This window comes from Pieris brassicae, chromosome 9 (genome assembly GCF_905147105.1).
Source record: "Pieris brassicae chromosome 9, ilPieBrab1.1, whole genome shotgun sequence".
Classification (NCBI taxonomy): Eukaryota; Metazoa; Arthropoda; class Insecta; order Lepidoptera; family Pieridae; genus Pieris; species Pieris brassicae.
The window spans coordinates 17,484,846-17,501,621 of record NC_059673.1 but is presented as its reverse complement, the minus strand read 5'-3'; the positions used below and the strand labels follow the sequence as shown (position 1 = coordinate 17,501,621).

Sequence of the window (16,776 nt, the reverse complement as noted above, 5' to 3'; positions counted from 1 at the left end):
GTGCTGCAAATATCGTCAAAGAGGATGTAAAAAAAAATGAATATCGTTTAAAACAAATGCTTCGATCGGAGTTATTATATTGTTATACATTAAATAATTACATGTTTTTCACATGGCCAGTCATATGACGCCTGTTTCCATGTCGGAATACCAACAATACTATTTATATATGCGCCAGGAAAAACAAAAAGTGTTGTGTATTATAAAGCATTTTTAGTTAATTATACCAATTCGAAATCAATACTCATAGATAAGACAGAACAACGTCTGTCGGGTCCGCTAGTTATATACATATATATATATATATATATAAACAGTTCCATTTACATGACCAATTTTTTTAACAGCTACAAAAAAGCAGAATACGTAATAAATCTCTTACTAAAACCTAAATAAAATGTTTAAAAAAAACTCACTAGAAACGTCTTGAGTCCATATAGCTATTGGCATGCTTAAAAAAAACATAAAGACAAAAAAGGAGGTGGAATTCCTATGAATTAATTCCTCTTATAAATGTTCAGTTCTCGCCAAAAACCCTCGCCACCTAGAGCCTCTATTAAAATTCAGCACAGGCGCTTACAAAGTTGAACGGGATGCTGATCCATCACTGAAAGCATCTCCCAGCGGTCTAACCAAGACAAGTAGACAGATCTGCTTGCTGTGTCAAGTATCATAACTGCTCTAGATCTTAAAGTGAGTATGCACAGTCCGCCGTCCCACCCCGCAAAGCCACGACGCCAAGCCAATTCCAGTTGTAGTACGCTCGCCAAAACAGCCCGATCTGAGCAGTCAAGGCCCTACAGCGTGATTCCAATTTAAAAAAAAAGCGAGTTCCACTGCATGCAGTACTACCGCGGGAAAATGCATTTCCCCAAGTAAATTTGGCTAAGTGCCTTAACACACCTTTACAATACTTATTATTTACATAACTACATGTATCCAATACCTTCAGATTATAACACATACTATATGTGTTGAATAATATTTGTTTGTTCCGTTTTTGTTTTTATATGTTTAATTGTGATGATATTATTATTACTCGAAATCAAATATAATGCGAATTCTCTTCTATTCGATCTTTTCGTTAGTAACCCAAGCGTTGCTATTTTTAGAATAACATATATTCTTAAAGTAAGTATTTTGAAACTGAATTAACGTAACACACTTTACATAAATGATTCAAAGGATTGGCTAAACCCAATGAATCAAATATTTCTCGAGTTATTGTTAGATTAGGCTGTTCATTCATAGTCGATCAGTCGCTAATATAGATTTATATTTTTCATTCAATATGGTTCAAATGTTTCACGTAATATAAAAGCAGCATCTTATGTAAAAAATATAATGATAATTATTTTTAGTTTCTGAAAACTTTCATAATTAATAATAAAACCTTTTTATACTTTCTAAACAACATTGCCAATCCCCAAATATACAGAATGTGCAATATTCTTAATCTACTTAGTAATAATAATTAGACATGAATGAATGAAATTGATAAATTTAAAAAAATTGTTCCCTGTGCCAGTGTACCTTCAACACATTTCTTCGCTCTGTTGCGATACTTATACATTGAGTGAAGAAAGCACCAGCTCTGAGGTCACCGGTACTATCTATCAGTCGCCAACTTGAATCATTAATTTACCTTTGTACGTTTTTTATATAAATTGTGAACTTTACGAGTAAATTTTGAACGACAAAGACAAGAGGCATGCAATAAGCACGGGCCGTGGTATACGCTGTGGGTATAACTAGTTTCAAATTATGATTAATCGCAAGCGTTTAGCTGGCCTTAGCTGGTGCAACGGCCAGTAGCGACTTGCTGTCGCCTACATTTTGCATTTTATCTATTCCACAGACAGAATTGTGTCAGCGTTCTGATATTTGCGTTTAATTAAAGTTTTATAATAAATGCAATAAGTCAGAGGTCGTCTGACATCTATCCTTAAAAAAAAATTAATGGAAAAGATTTATTATTGGGATTAGATTTGCAAAATTTGTAATTCAAAATACTAATAAAACCTAATCTTGTCTAAGTTATTATTAGTATCAAACTCAGAAACAATCCCTCTAGAACAGTGTTTCGCCATCCCCCTAAACGTTTCTAAAATTAAAGTAACACATAATTTTTCTATGATATTATGGGGATTTCGGAAGTTAGACGAAGGTTACAACAAAATAGAAGAACACAACACCTTCATACTTTGCTACATTGGATGTACACACGGTCAATATAGGGTAGGTCAATATATTCATAATACACAAGTCACTGAAAAACAATTCAGAGAGCGTCATAGGATAAACATGAACATTAAAGGGAACAATATATCAATTATACATATATACAAAAGACATCTTTAGAGGAGGCTTTTACCTAAATCGGGGTTACTATTGTTTGTTAAATAAATAATATATATATATATTACTAACATAATCAAAGCTAACCTAGTAACAAATAAAATTTGTTTATTATAATCGAGCAACTAATGTAAAACAGGAAATAAAGAGGCTTAATGTTATTATTGCATCATTTTTTATATTAAAAAAACATAAATGATAAGTTTAAGGATGAATTAACAATATGTTAACAAAACACAGTAAGTAAAATTTAAATCATAATGAAAACAGTAGACATTTTCGACTTTTCCCTCTTAACAATTAAATGCTTTTTAATTCGGGGTTGGGCCCCACGTTGGGAAACAATGCTGTAGGCCCATGTCACATAATAACCAAGCTATAACATCACAGAAATAAGACGTTGCTAATATTTTGATTAACACATTAAAATGATATAACGAAAGTGGCGCCAAATTTCTTCTAGTGAAATCGATAAATCGAGGTCTCAGCTATATATTACTTGAGATTTACGACACAACTGTGTGATTATTCCGTCTCATTTGAATATTTTTATTATTCGTCTAGAACTATTTTTATTCTCTCACACGGCCTTTATTTAATTTTTACATATTTTTGTAAATATGTCAAGTTTTTGTACCTTAAAGAAAATTCAGAAAGCGACTCAGTCTAAACAAGGACCTTGATCCCTAAGTTAGTGATGAACTCTAAGCTCGTGATGGTGCGAAAGAAGGTCACAAAATATCATTTTTATTGAATACTTTCCCGAGGCGTATATATATGAACGAAGCATTAACTAAAAATGGTAAAAACATGTTGCCGAAATTACACGACGGCCAAACAATTTTCTAGTCTCATCATTTAGGATATCCACTAAATGTGAATGCATTGCAGGTGCCTTGCATTATGCAAATGTTAACCTAAATGGTTGTAAAATATTTTCTTTTTCGATTTGCAATAGAGACGATGTTTTGGTTAAATTGACATACGGGGTCAATTCAATAACCCACCAAATGCTCGTCGGGCTTTTAATGGAAATTTTGTACAAGACCCAGTGTTCTTTTGACCATTCAAACTAAACCAAAAATCTATTAAGAATTATTTTGTAACATGAAATCTAGTCCATGGCTAAATTTAAACATTTTTCAGTAAAGATCTAAAACGAACACATTATAGTTATCAATAGCATCTAAGTCTGTATTAATTGAAATGTGGTGTACAGTGTATCTGGACAGCTAGAGAAACAAACGTTCATACTAAAACGGGTATAGTTAAAAAATCGTGTTTCGACACTTTGTTACCAACCCATCCTAAGTTTTTTTTGGACATATACACGCAAAGATCTAGAAAGTTTATAAATCTCATTATGACTGGCAGAGTGGAGGGCATCAGACCTCGAGGCCGATCAAATAAATCTTACAGATTAAGATCTGTAATTAAAAAAAGATGGTAAGCCATCACCCAGGCGCAGAGGCTTGCCGAAGACTGGGGAGAGGGGAGGAAGTATTGCGGCGCCGCTAACATGACCTTCAGAAATAAAGATCGCGACTGAAGAAGAAGATAAAATAATCGATCTAGCGTAAACTAATAATTGACATTTAAAAAATCGACTCGCACAACTTTTACTTTTGCTACAGTTTGACTTGTGTTTACTTTCATTTTCGATGTTAATGAAAGTGGTTCTTATGAGGTACCGACGAAAACAGCTTGACGCATTTTTTTACCGCATGTATTTAACTGTATAATAATTTAATAATATTTGCTTTATATATTTTTAATAATTGTTTGTATAGTCGCTTGTCAGATCCGATTACCTCGATACAAAAGCTCATTTCAAGATTTGTATCACGGACTTATTCGATTGCAAGGAAGTTGCATGGATCGTATTAGCTCTTCGATAGATTCTTAAGATCTTCTTTCTGATATATTTCATAAGTTGGCCTCATTTTACATGTAAGATGATTGAGAGCATAAATAAAATAATATACTACTATGTGGCCTTTCATGTTCGATTTTTTCGACTGATAGGCTCAATTTAGCATATTATCACATGTCGTCGACACATTCGAAAGACCTAATACGTTAAATTTTTGCCGACCGAGAGTTAATTGCCCACATTGTAAAAGTATGGTGATGAGAATTTTATGCTTTAATCACACATATAATTTAGGACTAATTGCTGGAATATGGGACAAAGTGGATAATAATAAGAGACTGGTTTGAATCAACAATCAGGCAGGTCACAGCTGTGGATGGTGCCCAACGCGCACTAACCTGCTCAGTAAGGCGCCACTCAGCGGGTGATACAGGTGTTCGATACGGTGTTTTCAAACGTGGAACTATTTTTTTGTACTGAGTTTTTAAAAGTTTATTAGAAAATTGGTATAAAATAAGTTATTTTTTCAGTTAAATTAATAAATTAGTTATAACTTGTTAAATAGATTAGATAATATTAAGTGATACCGTCACTAATGACTCTAACAATTCCAGAAGTCTCTTTTCTTGAAGGATCTTAAGTCGAATTGACACAGAAATTAAACGAATACTAATATATAATAAATATGATCAAAAATGTACACTATTTTCAATAACTAACCTAACCCAAAAAATTACAAAATCCTTTTAAACAATTTTTCCTTTTCCAATGGTTTTATTGTAATTTAAAAGTAATTGAAAAAACATTAACTTAAAAGAAACGTTACTTATAAAACATATTTATAAACTAGATCTAACATTTATTTGGTAAAAGCTGACCCAAAGGTCATATAAAATGTATAAAATTCACTTTAACCCCATTTCTATATCAATATCACGTTCAAGGCCAGATTATAATATATCGGAACACGTGTTCTACCAGTTACATAAGATACAGTCCTGCTTTGATAATTACTAAAATGTCGCATTAATTAAATAAACAAGAAATAGATATAAACGGTTGGAAGCGCATTTTTAAAAATAATTTGAACAAAATTATATTAGGATTCGAATTTGAAACAATCAAGTTTGTAGTCTATGGAAAGATAGAAATGAGATATAATTTGTATATGTTAATGTATACGGTAAAAGTAAAATTGATGACATAAATAAAAAATGGGTTGCGTGGATCACTCGAAAGAGATCAGAAAAGAGAAGACAAAGTCCTTTTCATTTAATTATGTCAATTGTGTATTTCTGCAACGAAGTGTTAATAAATAAATAAATAAATAAAAATTACTTTTATTTGCTATTTTGAATGGCCAATGGACTACAACGTATAATTACTCCATCATTACATTTTTCTGTTGTTGTTTGTTGTTTAAGCTAATTTGAACCCTTCAATAGATATTGTTACTGAGGGTTAAATGCAATTTATATTTACTGAATAATGAAATGTGTACGAGATGTTTTATATTATATCATAACGCCAAGATTATTTTTTAACGAAATAGTTTTCGTAAATGGGTAGTCTGAATAAAAATATTTTTTTTATAATCAAAACGAGCATTATCTAATGTACTTGTAATTTACGAATATGATTACTTAAGATTATGTAACTAAATTTTGTCAACACACATTCTATACACCAATTTTCTTTCACCTATTGCCATTTACCGATGTGTAAATATTTACGTCACTTACGAACTCATTAATCTATAATTATTGTATTTATTTTGTGATAATTCATGTAAAATTATTATGTCATTATCACACTGCGTTGGCAAAGTAACAAAAACTGTTTTATTAAACATTGAATCTATATTTAAGGAATGAAGGGTTTTTTCGTTTGCTGTACACAAATATCATGTATTGGTTCAGCTGTCAGTAGAAAAGTCCACTGCATTTCATTAATAGGGCTACATTGCTTAGGTAAGTAGTTATAATTTACAAAGGAAGGCTTTTAGACTGAGTCGAGCGCTCAGTTTGACTTCCTTCAGAAATGGGATGCACCCCTGAATCATTCTTTAAGTAAAATTTACAAATAGAACATGGTATTGGCAATAAGAGTGCCTAAGGCATAATGGCGAGAGGAACTATGGTAACATACATAGACGAATGTTTTTTGAATTTTCTGAATTTTGTCCCCGAGAATCTGCAATATACAAATTATAATTTGTCGCCTCTACTGTGCAAGTTGACCCATTGCACTCCAGTAGTCTCAAGTGCACTGACGCAACACATAGCCGATAGAACACATTGGCACACACTCAGCCTACGAAAATATCAGCAATCATTCAGAGAACTTATGAAATATTATTAGATCTATATTTGAATTTAAATTGTCTAGCGCTTATCGTTTTAAGACATGTTCAAAAGGGGTTAAATGAAGCTTACAAGAACTTGAGCTAGTTTATTTCTAGACTTAAAGAACTGTTTCTAAAAACTATCAGGTAGTATAGTACTATTGTGTGTACAACGAGACTCAATTTTTTGTGCTTCACAGAAACTGCTAAATTTCGTGTATCGTCCACAAAATTCACGAGTAGAAATCGAGAAGATTCATTTTGATTTAAATAAATTTAAAGTTAAGAATGCATATATTTCTGGCAACAATAATAAATTAACAATATTACTGATATATTATATTCCTTCACCATTTGAGCGAATGTTAAATGAGTTTTTATATTATGTACAGTCCAACCTGGGTAAAATCTCAAGGGATCTTGCTTTCTATAGAGTTACCGAAGGGGTCTGTCTCACATATAGAGATCTTTAAAACTATAGAAATCAATCAATAATCAGATGCACGTTTGGTTTGAAATAAAAAAGTGTCCCTCAAAATTTAAGTATGAGTAATAAATAGCAAAAGTTAAATGTGTTTAACAGTCGCTTAGATAGGCAAGTATCAATCTCACATATCACAGTTAGGTTCATGTGTGAAAAATTACTGTCACTTATACAGCTTTCATGTTTCTCACCTATAGATGTTTTAGAAGGGCACAATTATGGGAAATTACTCTCGTTAATAGAGTTTTCTCGCTTACCCAGTTGTAACTTACTCAGTTTTGACTTTATATGTATATTTCAAACTTACCATTGCGAAAATACGCAGATGTAAACTGAGACGTTTTATTCTGACGGCCATTTTTCACAAATCTGTAACAAAATAATTTCTCAATGTAATTATTTGAAAGTATGTATTTTACGTAACTTGTTTCTTATATACTATCTATATCAATATTTAGTGAATAGTTTGGATTGTTAAAAGCTATTAAGTATTTTAATAAACCAATATAGAAGTATCTACATCTTACTACAATCTATTCTTAAACTGCATAAATAAAATACTGGTACTATATTCGTTTTAGCTCTAGGCTTTAGATTTCTGTGTGTGTCTCATAATCATTTTTCAATCTAATAGACAAGTAGGTGATCAGCCTCATGTTCCTGACACACACCGTCGACTTTTTGGGTCTATGGCAAGCCAGTTTCCTCACGATGTTTTCGTTCACCATTTGAGCGAATGTTAAATTCGCACATAGAAATAAAGTCCATCGGTGAACAGTCGGGGATCAAAGCTCAGGGGTGAGAGTTGCACGCTGAAACCACTAGGTCAACGTTGCTGCTTAAACTACATAATTATAATAATAAATAAAAGGAATAAACTGTAAAATTTACAACACCGTATATAATTTTTGATAGACCGTTCGTAGACTAAGCACTCGAGAGCAACTGTTCAAAGAAACTGCATAAAGTTTTCTATTTTTCCTAAAATATTAACTATAAATTATATTGTTAAATAATACTAAAATAACTCCACGTTTAACACGGTTTAATTTTCCATTTATTGGCAACAATTACGAACTTTGTACATAGCACTGCGCAAACTTGTTAAATCTCCGTTTTTTTCAGCAAGCGAGGTTCGGAAGTAAAGTTCAGTATGTTAAATATAATGTTTTACTATAAATTTAGAACGGACTTTGAAAGCCTCTTAGTCAAATCCATGCCAATTATTTTAAGTGTTTTATATTTACGTCGCTAAACGTTTATTGATTGCAATCGCCAATCAATAAATGTGAGCGATCATCTATATACACATTCTCTGATAGCAACAAAGATGAGAACAAATATTGGTGAGTTTTAATTGATTAACCAGTGGTGCTACAACCTTTTAGGTACAATCTTTTTAACGAACCTAGTGATGTTCATTTGTTTTGTTTAATAATTGTATGGTTTAATATTTGTATTATCTCTTTGTGTATGTCATGTTTCCCTATAAGTGCTTGTCACATTAAACATTTTTTTTACCAATGTATCAGTGAGCCAAGCGTTTCGCATTTTTTTTTATCAATTATATAGATTTGTTTTCTAACAAGCAAGTAGGCGATCTTTCTGTTACACCCACAGACAACATTTTGGGACTAACTGAAATGTACACATAGACATAGAAAGTCTATGTTTTTATAACGATCGGTCTCAACTCAGGTATGAGAGGCGTATTTTAAAGCTACTAAGCCAACACTGCTGTATTTGTAGTAGTAATTTAAACTTTATACAGTTAGAATATAGATACATATCATACACCTTACACAGTTTCATAATCGACAACTAACTTTAATTAAATCAAAAGATAGACAGATGTATGGTATCTAAACAGGAGTAAAATTAAATAAGAAAGGACAAACGCTGTAAACAGGAATAGATGTTAATGTCTTAATAAAAGCAGTTTCTTCCAACCCAGAGATGAATAACAAAGAAATTTTACTATTTAATGAAAATCATAGGTTTATTCATGACTGATGCTTGCTACTATTGTATTACAGTACTATTCCTGATAACCAAAAATAAACTATAAAGTTTCAATATCTTTATGATGAATACAATACTGTCGTGTTTGTTAAAAAAATAAATTAACGAGAAATGTATGTTTTGTCTAATTGATTTTGATAACAAATTGTTTAACTTTTCATGCTCTATTTAAACACGGCCTCACCGTGTTTATATTCATAGACGTCAATGCGAAGGCAATATTTGATACATTGCATAACAATGGTTTTGCCGCCAGACGCAGACCACAGTTTACAACACACATAGTGATGAACTAAAAAAATATTAATTTTAACATTCTTTAAATTAATAATTGTAAAAAAAATATCATTCTGATCAACATGGTTTATCTAAATTATCGAAAAATAGCGAAGAGTACTAGATAGGTCTTACCATCACTCAGGCGCTGAGGCTTGCCAGAAACAGGATGGGGTGGAGCAAATTGTGTTGCGACACTAACACCTACAGAAATGAAAAGTGCGACTAAAGAAGAGACGAATATTCAGATGTGGAGCCAGCTGCTATTTTATTGTGCAAAAATAGGTTTATTAAAAATTTGTTTTATGTAGAAGAGACTGGCTGCCCACAACATAGGGAATCCTGGTGTGCGGACTAGTGCACTTTCTTTTACCTGAATATCCTGTATATTATGTATAATAAAGTATTTTTCCTTTCTTTAATATATCCACAGGCGGCAGTATCACTTAACATCAGGTAAGCCTCCTGCCCATTTGCCTGTTATATAAAAAATATAATATAAGAATTCCTAAATGCTTTATGCATCAGACAATCTGAAAAATTGTATATTTCAAAATACACATAATTTAATTATTGGTGGAATTCGAGGTATTTTTTATTTAAATGAACGATTTAATATTTTAAGTGTTTATACTGTGGTTCAAGAAGATTACGATCTGCGCGTGAGTAGCCCTGAATTGTAAGGATTCCCGCTATCGTCTATGACGCGATATAGTTATTATTAACCAATATAATTCAGTTCAAATAAATTCTCGTGGAAATTATAATATTAATAAAAAGTTTATGAACAATTGAATTATTTTCATTTAGAGGCTTTAGCTTAGGTTTGTTTGGATTAGCTTTGTTTAGGAACACAGAAGCCAGAGTTTCTACTGAGAGATACTGAGAAGAAGTTTTAATAACGTTGTACTTGTGGTAATCACAACAACATTGTCGTATAAAAGTAATAAAACTATATTATACTAATAATTAGATAATACGTATAAGTGTATCAGGAAATAACATAACGCTTAAAATAAAATAAATAATTCTAATAGTATTATTCCATCATCATCCATGGTTATACTTCCCCTTGTGGGCCTTAGCCTCCTCAAGTACATTTCGCCATCGCAGTATATCCCCGCAATATATAATGATTCCCGCGTTCAATTTAGAACCCCTGTTGTTGTTCAGTTGTAAGTTCAGTAAGGACCTTGGGCTACTGTCGTCCCCCATTCAGTACACATGTTTCAGGCACTTCAGCCTGTTGCACTTTATGAATTGGACGATGTTGGTATCGTCAAAGATGTTATAAAGTTCTTCATTGCAGCGAATACGCCAAACCACCAGGACCAAAAAAAATCGCTTGAATTGCGATATTTGGAATAAAAATATTATTATTATACCACGCATTATATATACGATTTAAGATATGGTGTAGTCGTAATTTTTTTTTTAATAATAACTAAATTAATCCTGGACGATGCCACGGACGGAAGCCAATAAAAAATGAAGGTTGATAAATAAATTAGCCCGCGAATTATAACATTTATTATTAATGATAATAGTTTATCAAGTGCCCGTCGGACCTTGATGCTCTTTGTTTGTAGTTTATGAACCGTGAAATTTTGTTTATGGTATACATGTTTTATAATTGTTAGGCTCAGATTGTACGCGTTTTGTGTTTTTGTTTTTTAGTACAAAAAAAAACACAATAATATTTAATAAAGTAATAATAGTATAATAAACAATTGCGAAAAATAACGGCTCAAATATAAGAGTCTTTCCTCCAACTTCGATTTTGTTCCCTTTGAAGTAGACTCTTGGGCCGTAGGATTCAAGTGCACAGGGACTAATTAAAGATTTAAGTTGGCGCCTGGTATATGGATATAGTAACGGTGACAACAGAGCTGGTGCTTTCTTCACCACCTTCTTTCTTTCTTCTTCCCAACGAATAAGTATCTCAAGAGGTACACTGCCACGGGGAACAAAGTTTTAAATTTTTTTTATATTATTTTTACTGTCACTATGTTGGTTAAGAAAATTGTAAATACTGTATTTTTGATTGCTATGATTACTTATGAACTAATTTATAGACTTGAAATACGATCAATAGTAAATTATAATATAAAAAACAATATTTTTTTTTTGTGAAATTAATTTCGCAGAACTGAATTCCGTGACTGATGAAATTAATTAATTTCGTATAAAGATTATGGTGAATATATCGAAATCGGCGTAACCAGTCTTTGTATTAAATAGAAACTATTTATTGGATGGATGATATTAAGGTGAAAATGGATTTTAAAACTACCAAAGACCTTTAAAAAACCTTACGTATTGGAGCCAAAAACAGTTTAGCAATTAATATATTACATACGAAGTAGCAAATATCTTCTTAAAGGCTTCAACAGTCAACAAGTCGACCTTTGACCCGTCTTTGTGTGAAGCCTCTGATCTTCACGTAACGACGTGAAAGTTGAAAATCCATATTTTCATAGACGTAAGTGTCATGTAAATGTTTTGTTACATTTGAAATTACAACTTCATTATATTTTTAAAAATAATTTTGATATATTGGAAATCAATCGAAAAGAGAGGAATTAATATAAATGGAAACCATTTTGTTCAACAAAAATTGAAGGTTGATACATTTAATTTTTTTTAGTTCAATTTTTTTATATATATAAAAAGGGGCAAGCGTGCAGGAGGCTCACGTGGCACACTGCCAAAGGGAAGTAAGGAATCATTACGCTCTCATCTTAAACCTAAGTTGAATTGGTTTTGAAATAGTTGTTTTCTGTGATTGTGAATTATTTTAATACTATAAATCTAATTTACGTAGCTTATAGCTTTTACACATTGAAAGTAAATATTTTTTAACTGAATTGAAGCTATGTATTATTATAAATTTATAATTATTTTACATAATTTTAAATTTCATTTTTTTTTCGACGTTTCGCGTGCTTTACAGTACGAGCATTATAAATTTATAATAATCCATAGCTTCAATCCGGTTAAAAAGTGTTTTCTTTCAATGTATTTTACTACTAAAAACCAATAAATTGTACAACTTTTGAAAACCTATTATCTGAATAAATTCCTTATAATAACCAAATTTAAAATGGACTAAATAGTATAAAATAAAAGTATTTATTATTTGTAAAGATTAGTCTAGTTAAAATAAGTAAATGTACTAAACGATTTATTTTTAAAAATGCTTGGAAATCCGTGTCTATAATAGTTACGTTCATCGAGTTCATTGAAAATCTTTGTGCTTCCATTTGTCATCAAAGTAAAGAGATTGACGATTGTAATCTTAAGAAAAATGCTTTTTGAACGGATTAAAGCTATGTATTACTATTAAAACTTATAGTTATTTACATAATTCTAAATTATAATTTTATAATACTAATATAATACATAGCTTTAATCCGTTCAAAAAGTGTTTTTCTTAATGTGTAAAAGCTATTTTAACAAAGGATTGTAATCTTTACATTATATACACACTGAGCTTTCATATCATCATAATGATTACAAAACACGTAAAATAATAATTAAAGTTTATAACAGATATATTCAATCATTAATTTATTGAAGACTTTTTCAAATAATCGTAATTAAAAAGTTTTAACGGTATACAAACACTAGCAGTGTTGGCCGAGAGGCTTCAGCGTGAGAATCTTATCTCTGAGGTCATAGATTCGATGTTGTCAACTGACAAAGGACTTTCTGTTTATGTCCGCCTCTAACATTTGATCGTACACTGAAGAAAAACACTGTGAGAAACCTGGCATTGCACGTCATTTGTCAGACAGAAGGCTACCACCTACTTGATACTTGTTATAAAAATGATCGAAGAAAAGTATGCTATCTGAGGCTCATATAGTTAATAAAGTAAGAAATTTAAGATTTGTCTATGGGGATGAAGGTGTCATAATTTTCCTTGTAGACAAAAAACCGTATTTATGGTATGAATTCTAATGTAAATAAAATAAAGTCTTTGAATTACAGTTGGGTTATGGAAGTTTTATTTTAAAATATATATTTTCCTAACGATTGGATATTATCGTACAGGTCGGTAGTGAATCATTGTGTTACCAAAGAATTGTTAGTATGTAGTACAAAAGCACCGTTATATAAGTAAACACGCTATAAAAGACATCAACGCGCTCCAACTTCATTTCAAAATTATATTCCTCAATTATTTGTGCCTAATTTAAATGTAATTTTTATTTTAAAAATTATTAAATTGTACTTGATAGCTAATGAAAAAAATCGAATAGATTTTTATAAGTTATAAGGACGAAGACTTTTCTCACAATAATAAATTAGCTAACATATACCAAAAGATATAGGTTAGAGATAGGTTTTCTATACTCCCGAAGTGTAGTGAAAAATTTACGTCGCTTTTATATTAAGTAAAAATTTCATAAATAAACAAAAAATTCGTTAGTATCAAATGCGAATACTAATTAAAGTTTTAATCACCGTGTGATCTTGCAAATTACTTTGGCTAATCAATTTTAGACCGGATATAATTTACGAATGATTCAAACGAAATTAATATTTATTTTTATACTATTTAGATATAGAACTGACTGTGATGAGAGTAATATAAAAATGTTCGTCAGTGAGCCGCGCTTAAATTAGTGTTTTTTTTCATTATTAATTATTTAAAGACACAATAATTAACATAAATATTCTGTTTTATTTAAACAATGAATTGTTCGCTCACCAAACCTAATTTGTCTTATGAATCAACGACTCCTACATACCCTTTTAAAGTCCACAGTGTTTAGTAATCAAAAACTTCCACAACAGATTGCACTAAATCAAACTTATTTATCGCGAGTCTTAGATCGGACATAGCTACATTTGGTGAAGGACACGCGTGCGCTTCGGTGCGAGGACCGGGAAAGACTGTTATTTTTATATCATGCCAGTCAGCTGGCCGCCGTGTAACATTCGTACGAAAATTATATGTGGGGCTTTCATTGTGTACTTGTATAAGGATAAGGATAAGGTGGTCTTTCTATACTGTAATGTAGTTAGTCTTAGTATAAACATTTTTATTTATTACTGTTTAATGTTTTTTTTTTTATTTATGTATGTAATAATAATGTTAATGGTGCATTGGAGTAATCTGTAATGGTTGCTTAATTTCGATTTTATATTTATACTAATATAAATACGAAAGGATTGTTAATAATGAAAAGAACCGTTACGATTTCAAAAACACTTTCTGCGTTAGAAAACTACTTTATTACCTAGTAACATGGGCCGAAATATTTCTGCAATAGCGGTTTATGATAATTATAAAATCAAAGGAGCTGAACTGACAAAAACTTAACTTTACGTTACTGTGTTACTTGTTGTACAATATTTTTATGTGTTGTAAGTTAAGAAAATTTGAACATACAATCTAAACGTAAAATATATCAGCGGCGCTACATCCTCATTTGGCCAGACTAGACCTAGATCTATTCTATCTAAAATAATACTAATTTTATCGTCAATAAAATATATAAAAAAAGCCTTTTTAGGTTTGGGCCTCTGATCTATGAATCTGTTTCATGATAATTTTTCAATCTAATAGATAAGTAGGTGGTCAGTCTCCTGTACCTGACACACGCCGAAGACATTTTGGGTCTAAAACACATCGATTTCCTCACAATCTTTTCCTTCACCGCTCAAGCGAATGTTTAATGCCCACATAGAAAGAAAGTTCATTGGTGCACAGTGGGGGATCAAACCTACGACCTCATGCATGAGAGTAGGCCAACAGTGCTCTCTTCGATATACGATCTATCAATTTTAATAATTGTAGCTTAATTAAAAATTCAAATTCTTTTGATAATGTATCATCTTAATGCAAAAAAGTTAATTGATATTGTAATACAATAAATTAACATACATAACAATTAATATATTTATCAAAGTGACGCGAATAAGCGAATATTTTTTTGAATGCTATCTATCTAGAAATAACTCTGTACGTGTAATATTTATTTAAGTTATCTCTACGCAACATCCTGCAAGGTGTAAATAGGGAAAATTGTGAAAACACTAAGCCGTTGGTTATTTTAAGTTAAACTATTGTGTAATAGGAAGTTAGTCCTAGTGTTAAACAGGTGAATGTTAATATGACTAACTAAAGAATTGTTCGGATACCTGCCTTGTATCTGCAGCTGAGTTTCATCATCGGACCTCGAGGCAGAATACAAAAATCTACCAGTTATATGCTGGTTTGCACAGTTGAGTACCACACCACACTGTCTGTTCTTATGTTTAACCTAGAATGTTTTCTTTGTTTAATTATAAAGTAAGTACTTTTCTATACTTTCTCTCAGTCTTAGCCTAGTGATTTCACCGTACGACGCTCATCCCTGACAGCTTCGAGCTATGCACCAATGGATTTTCGATTTATGTGAGTGTTTAATACTCGCTGGTACAGTAAAGGTTAACATCGTGATGAAACCGGCATGCCTCAAAAATTCAACCCAGTGTTTCAGGCACAGAAGCTTGATCACCTAATGATTATCATGGAAACAGAAAGCTGAGGCCCAGACCTAAGAGGTTGTAGCACCATTGGTATGTATGTATTTTTCAGATTTGTATCCTATCTCATGATTACAATTTTTGCAACCATGTACGCAAAAATTGTATAAACAACCAGTACGCAATCGGTATTTGATCTGTACGCTAATCAACGAACGTACGTAACGGGATCTGAACGTACGAACGGCTAGCACAACTTTAACAGGCAACGGATATTTTTAAATACTGTGATTCGAATGCAGAAATTCTTGAAGTTTAACATTTCTAAATCCATCCAAAGAGCAGTATTTTTTTTGGTACGGAAGGCAAACGAATAAGAATCACTTTGACCGAAAGTGAAACCTACCTCCCATATCCACCTGCAACGCCGGAGGCTAGCGTGTGTGTCGCCAAGCACTGTGTTTCAGGGAATTGTGCACTCTCTTCTCAAAGGCTACTATGTCGTATCGGCTTGATAACTTTACTGGTAACTGATCCTACAAAGAGGTGGTGCGCGACTGGAAGTGCCTTTAAAAGCGTTGTTGCTGTTATTTTGTATATTAATATACAAGATTGCATCATGTTCCATAAATCGCTCTGCAAAAGGAGGTATATCTATCTATGACTTTCCCTTTATTCTGATCGTAGACGGATCGAGCGAGACGCAGTGTGAATAATAAATGTTATCTTTGTCATAGTTAGTTTGTCTTCATTGTTACACGGCAGCCGGTATTTTTAATATTTATTATAACAATGAAAATTAATTGCTTGTAATCAGAATTAAAGCGGTGTGACACTACCGCTAGTGCATGCATACCAAAAATATTATAGGATATAGGACCTTATTTGTTTAATATTATTTATTAACAATACTTAGAATAATAGAGGCTAAATTGTAAT

The 16,776-nt window shown here is 31.7% G+C and overlaps 1 protein-coding gene across 2 annotated transcripts in view; it reads right to left on the bottom strand.

Annotated features, from left to right (window-relative positions):
* Window positions 1-14,239, bottom strand: part of LOC123714202 (protein spaetzle 5) — a 32,676-nt gene extending 18,437 nt beyond the window's left edge. The window contains exons 1-3 of one of the 2 annotated variants that reach the window (XM_045668393.1): window positions 14,115-14,239; window positions 9,493-9,561; window positions 7,367-7,428 (exon numbers count right to left, since the gene is read on the bottom strand). In XM_045668393.1, coding sequence (XP_045524349.1) covers window positions 7,367-7,417 — 51 coding nt within the window. In that variant the 5' untranslated portion in view covers window positions 7,418-7,428; window positions 9,493-9,561; window positions 14,115-14,239. The remainder of the gene's footprint in view (window positions 1-7,366; window positions 7,429-9,492; window positions 9,562-14,114) is intronic. The other variant, XM_045668392.1, reaches the window with a different exon arrangement.
* Between the last annotated feature and the right edge of the window lie 2,537 nt (window positions 14,240-16,776).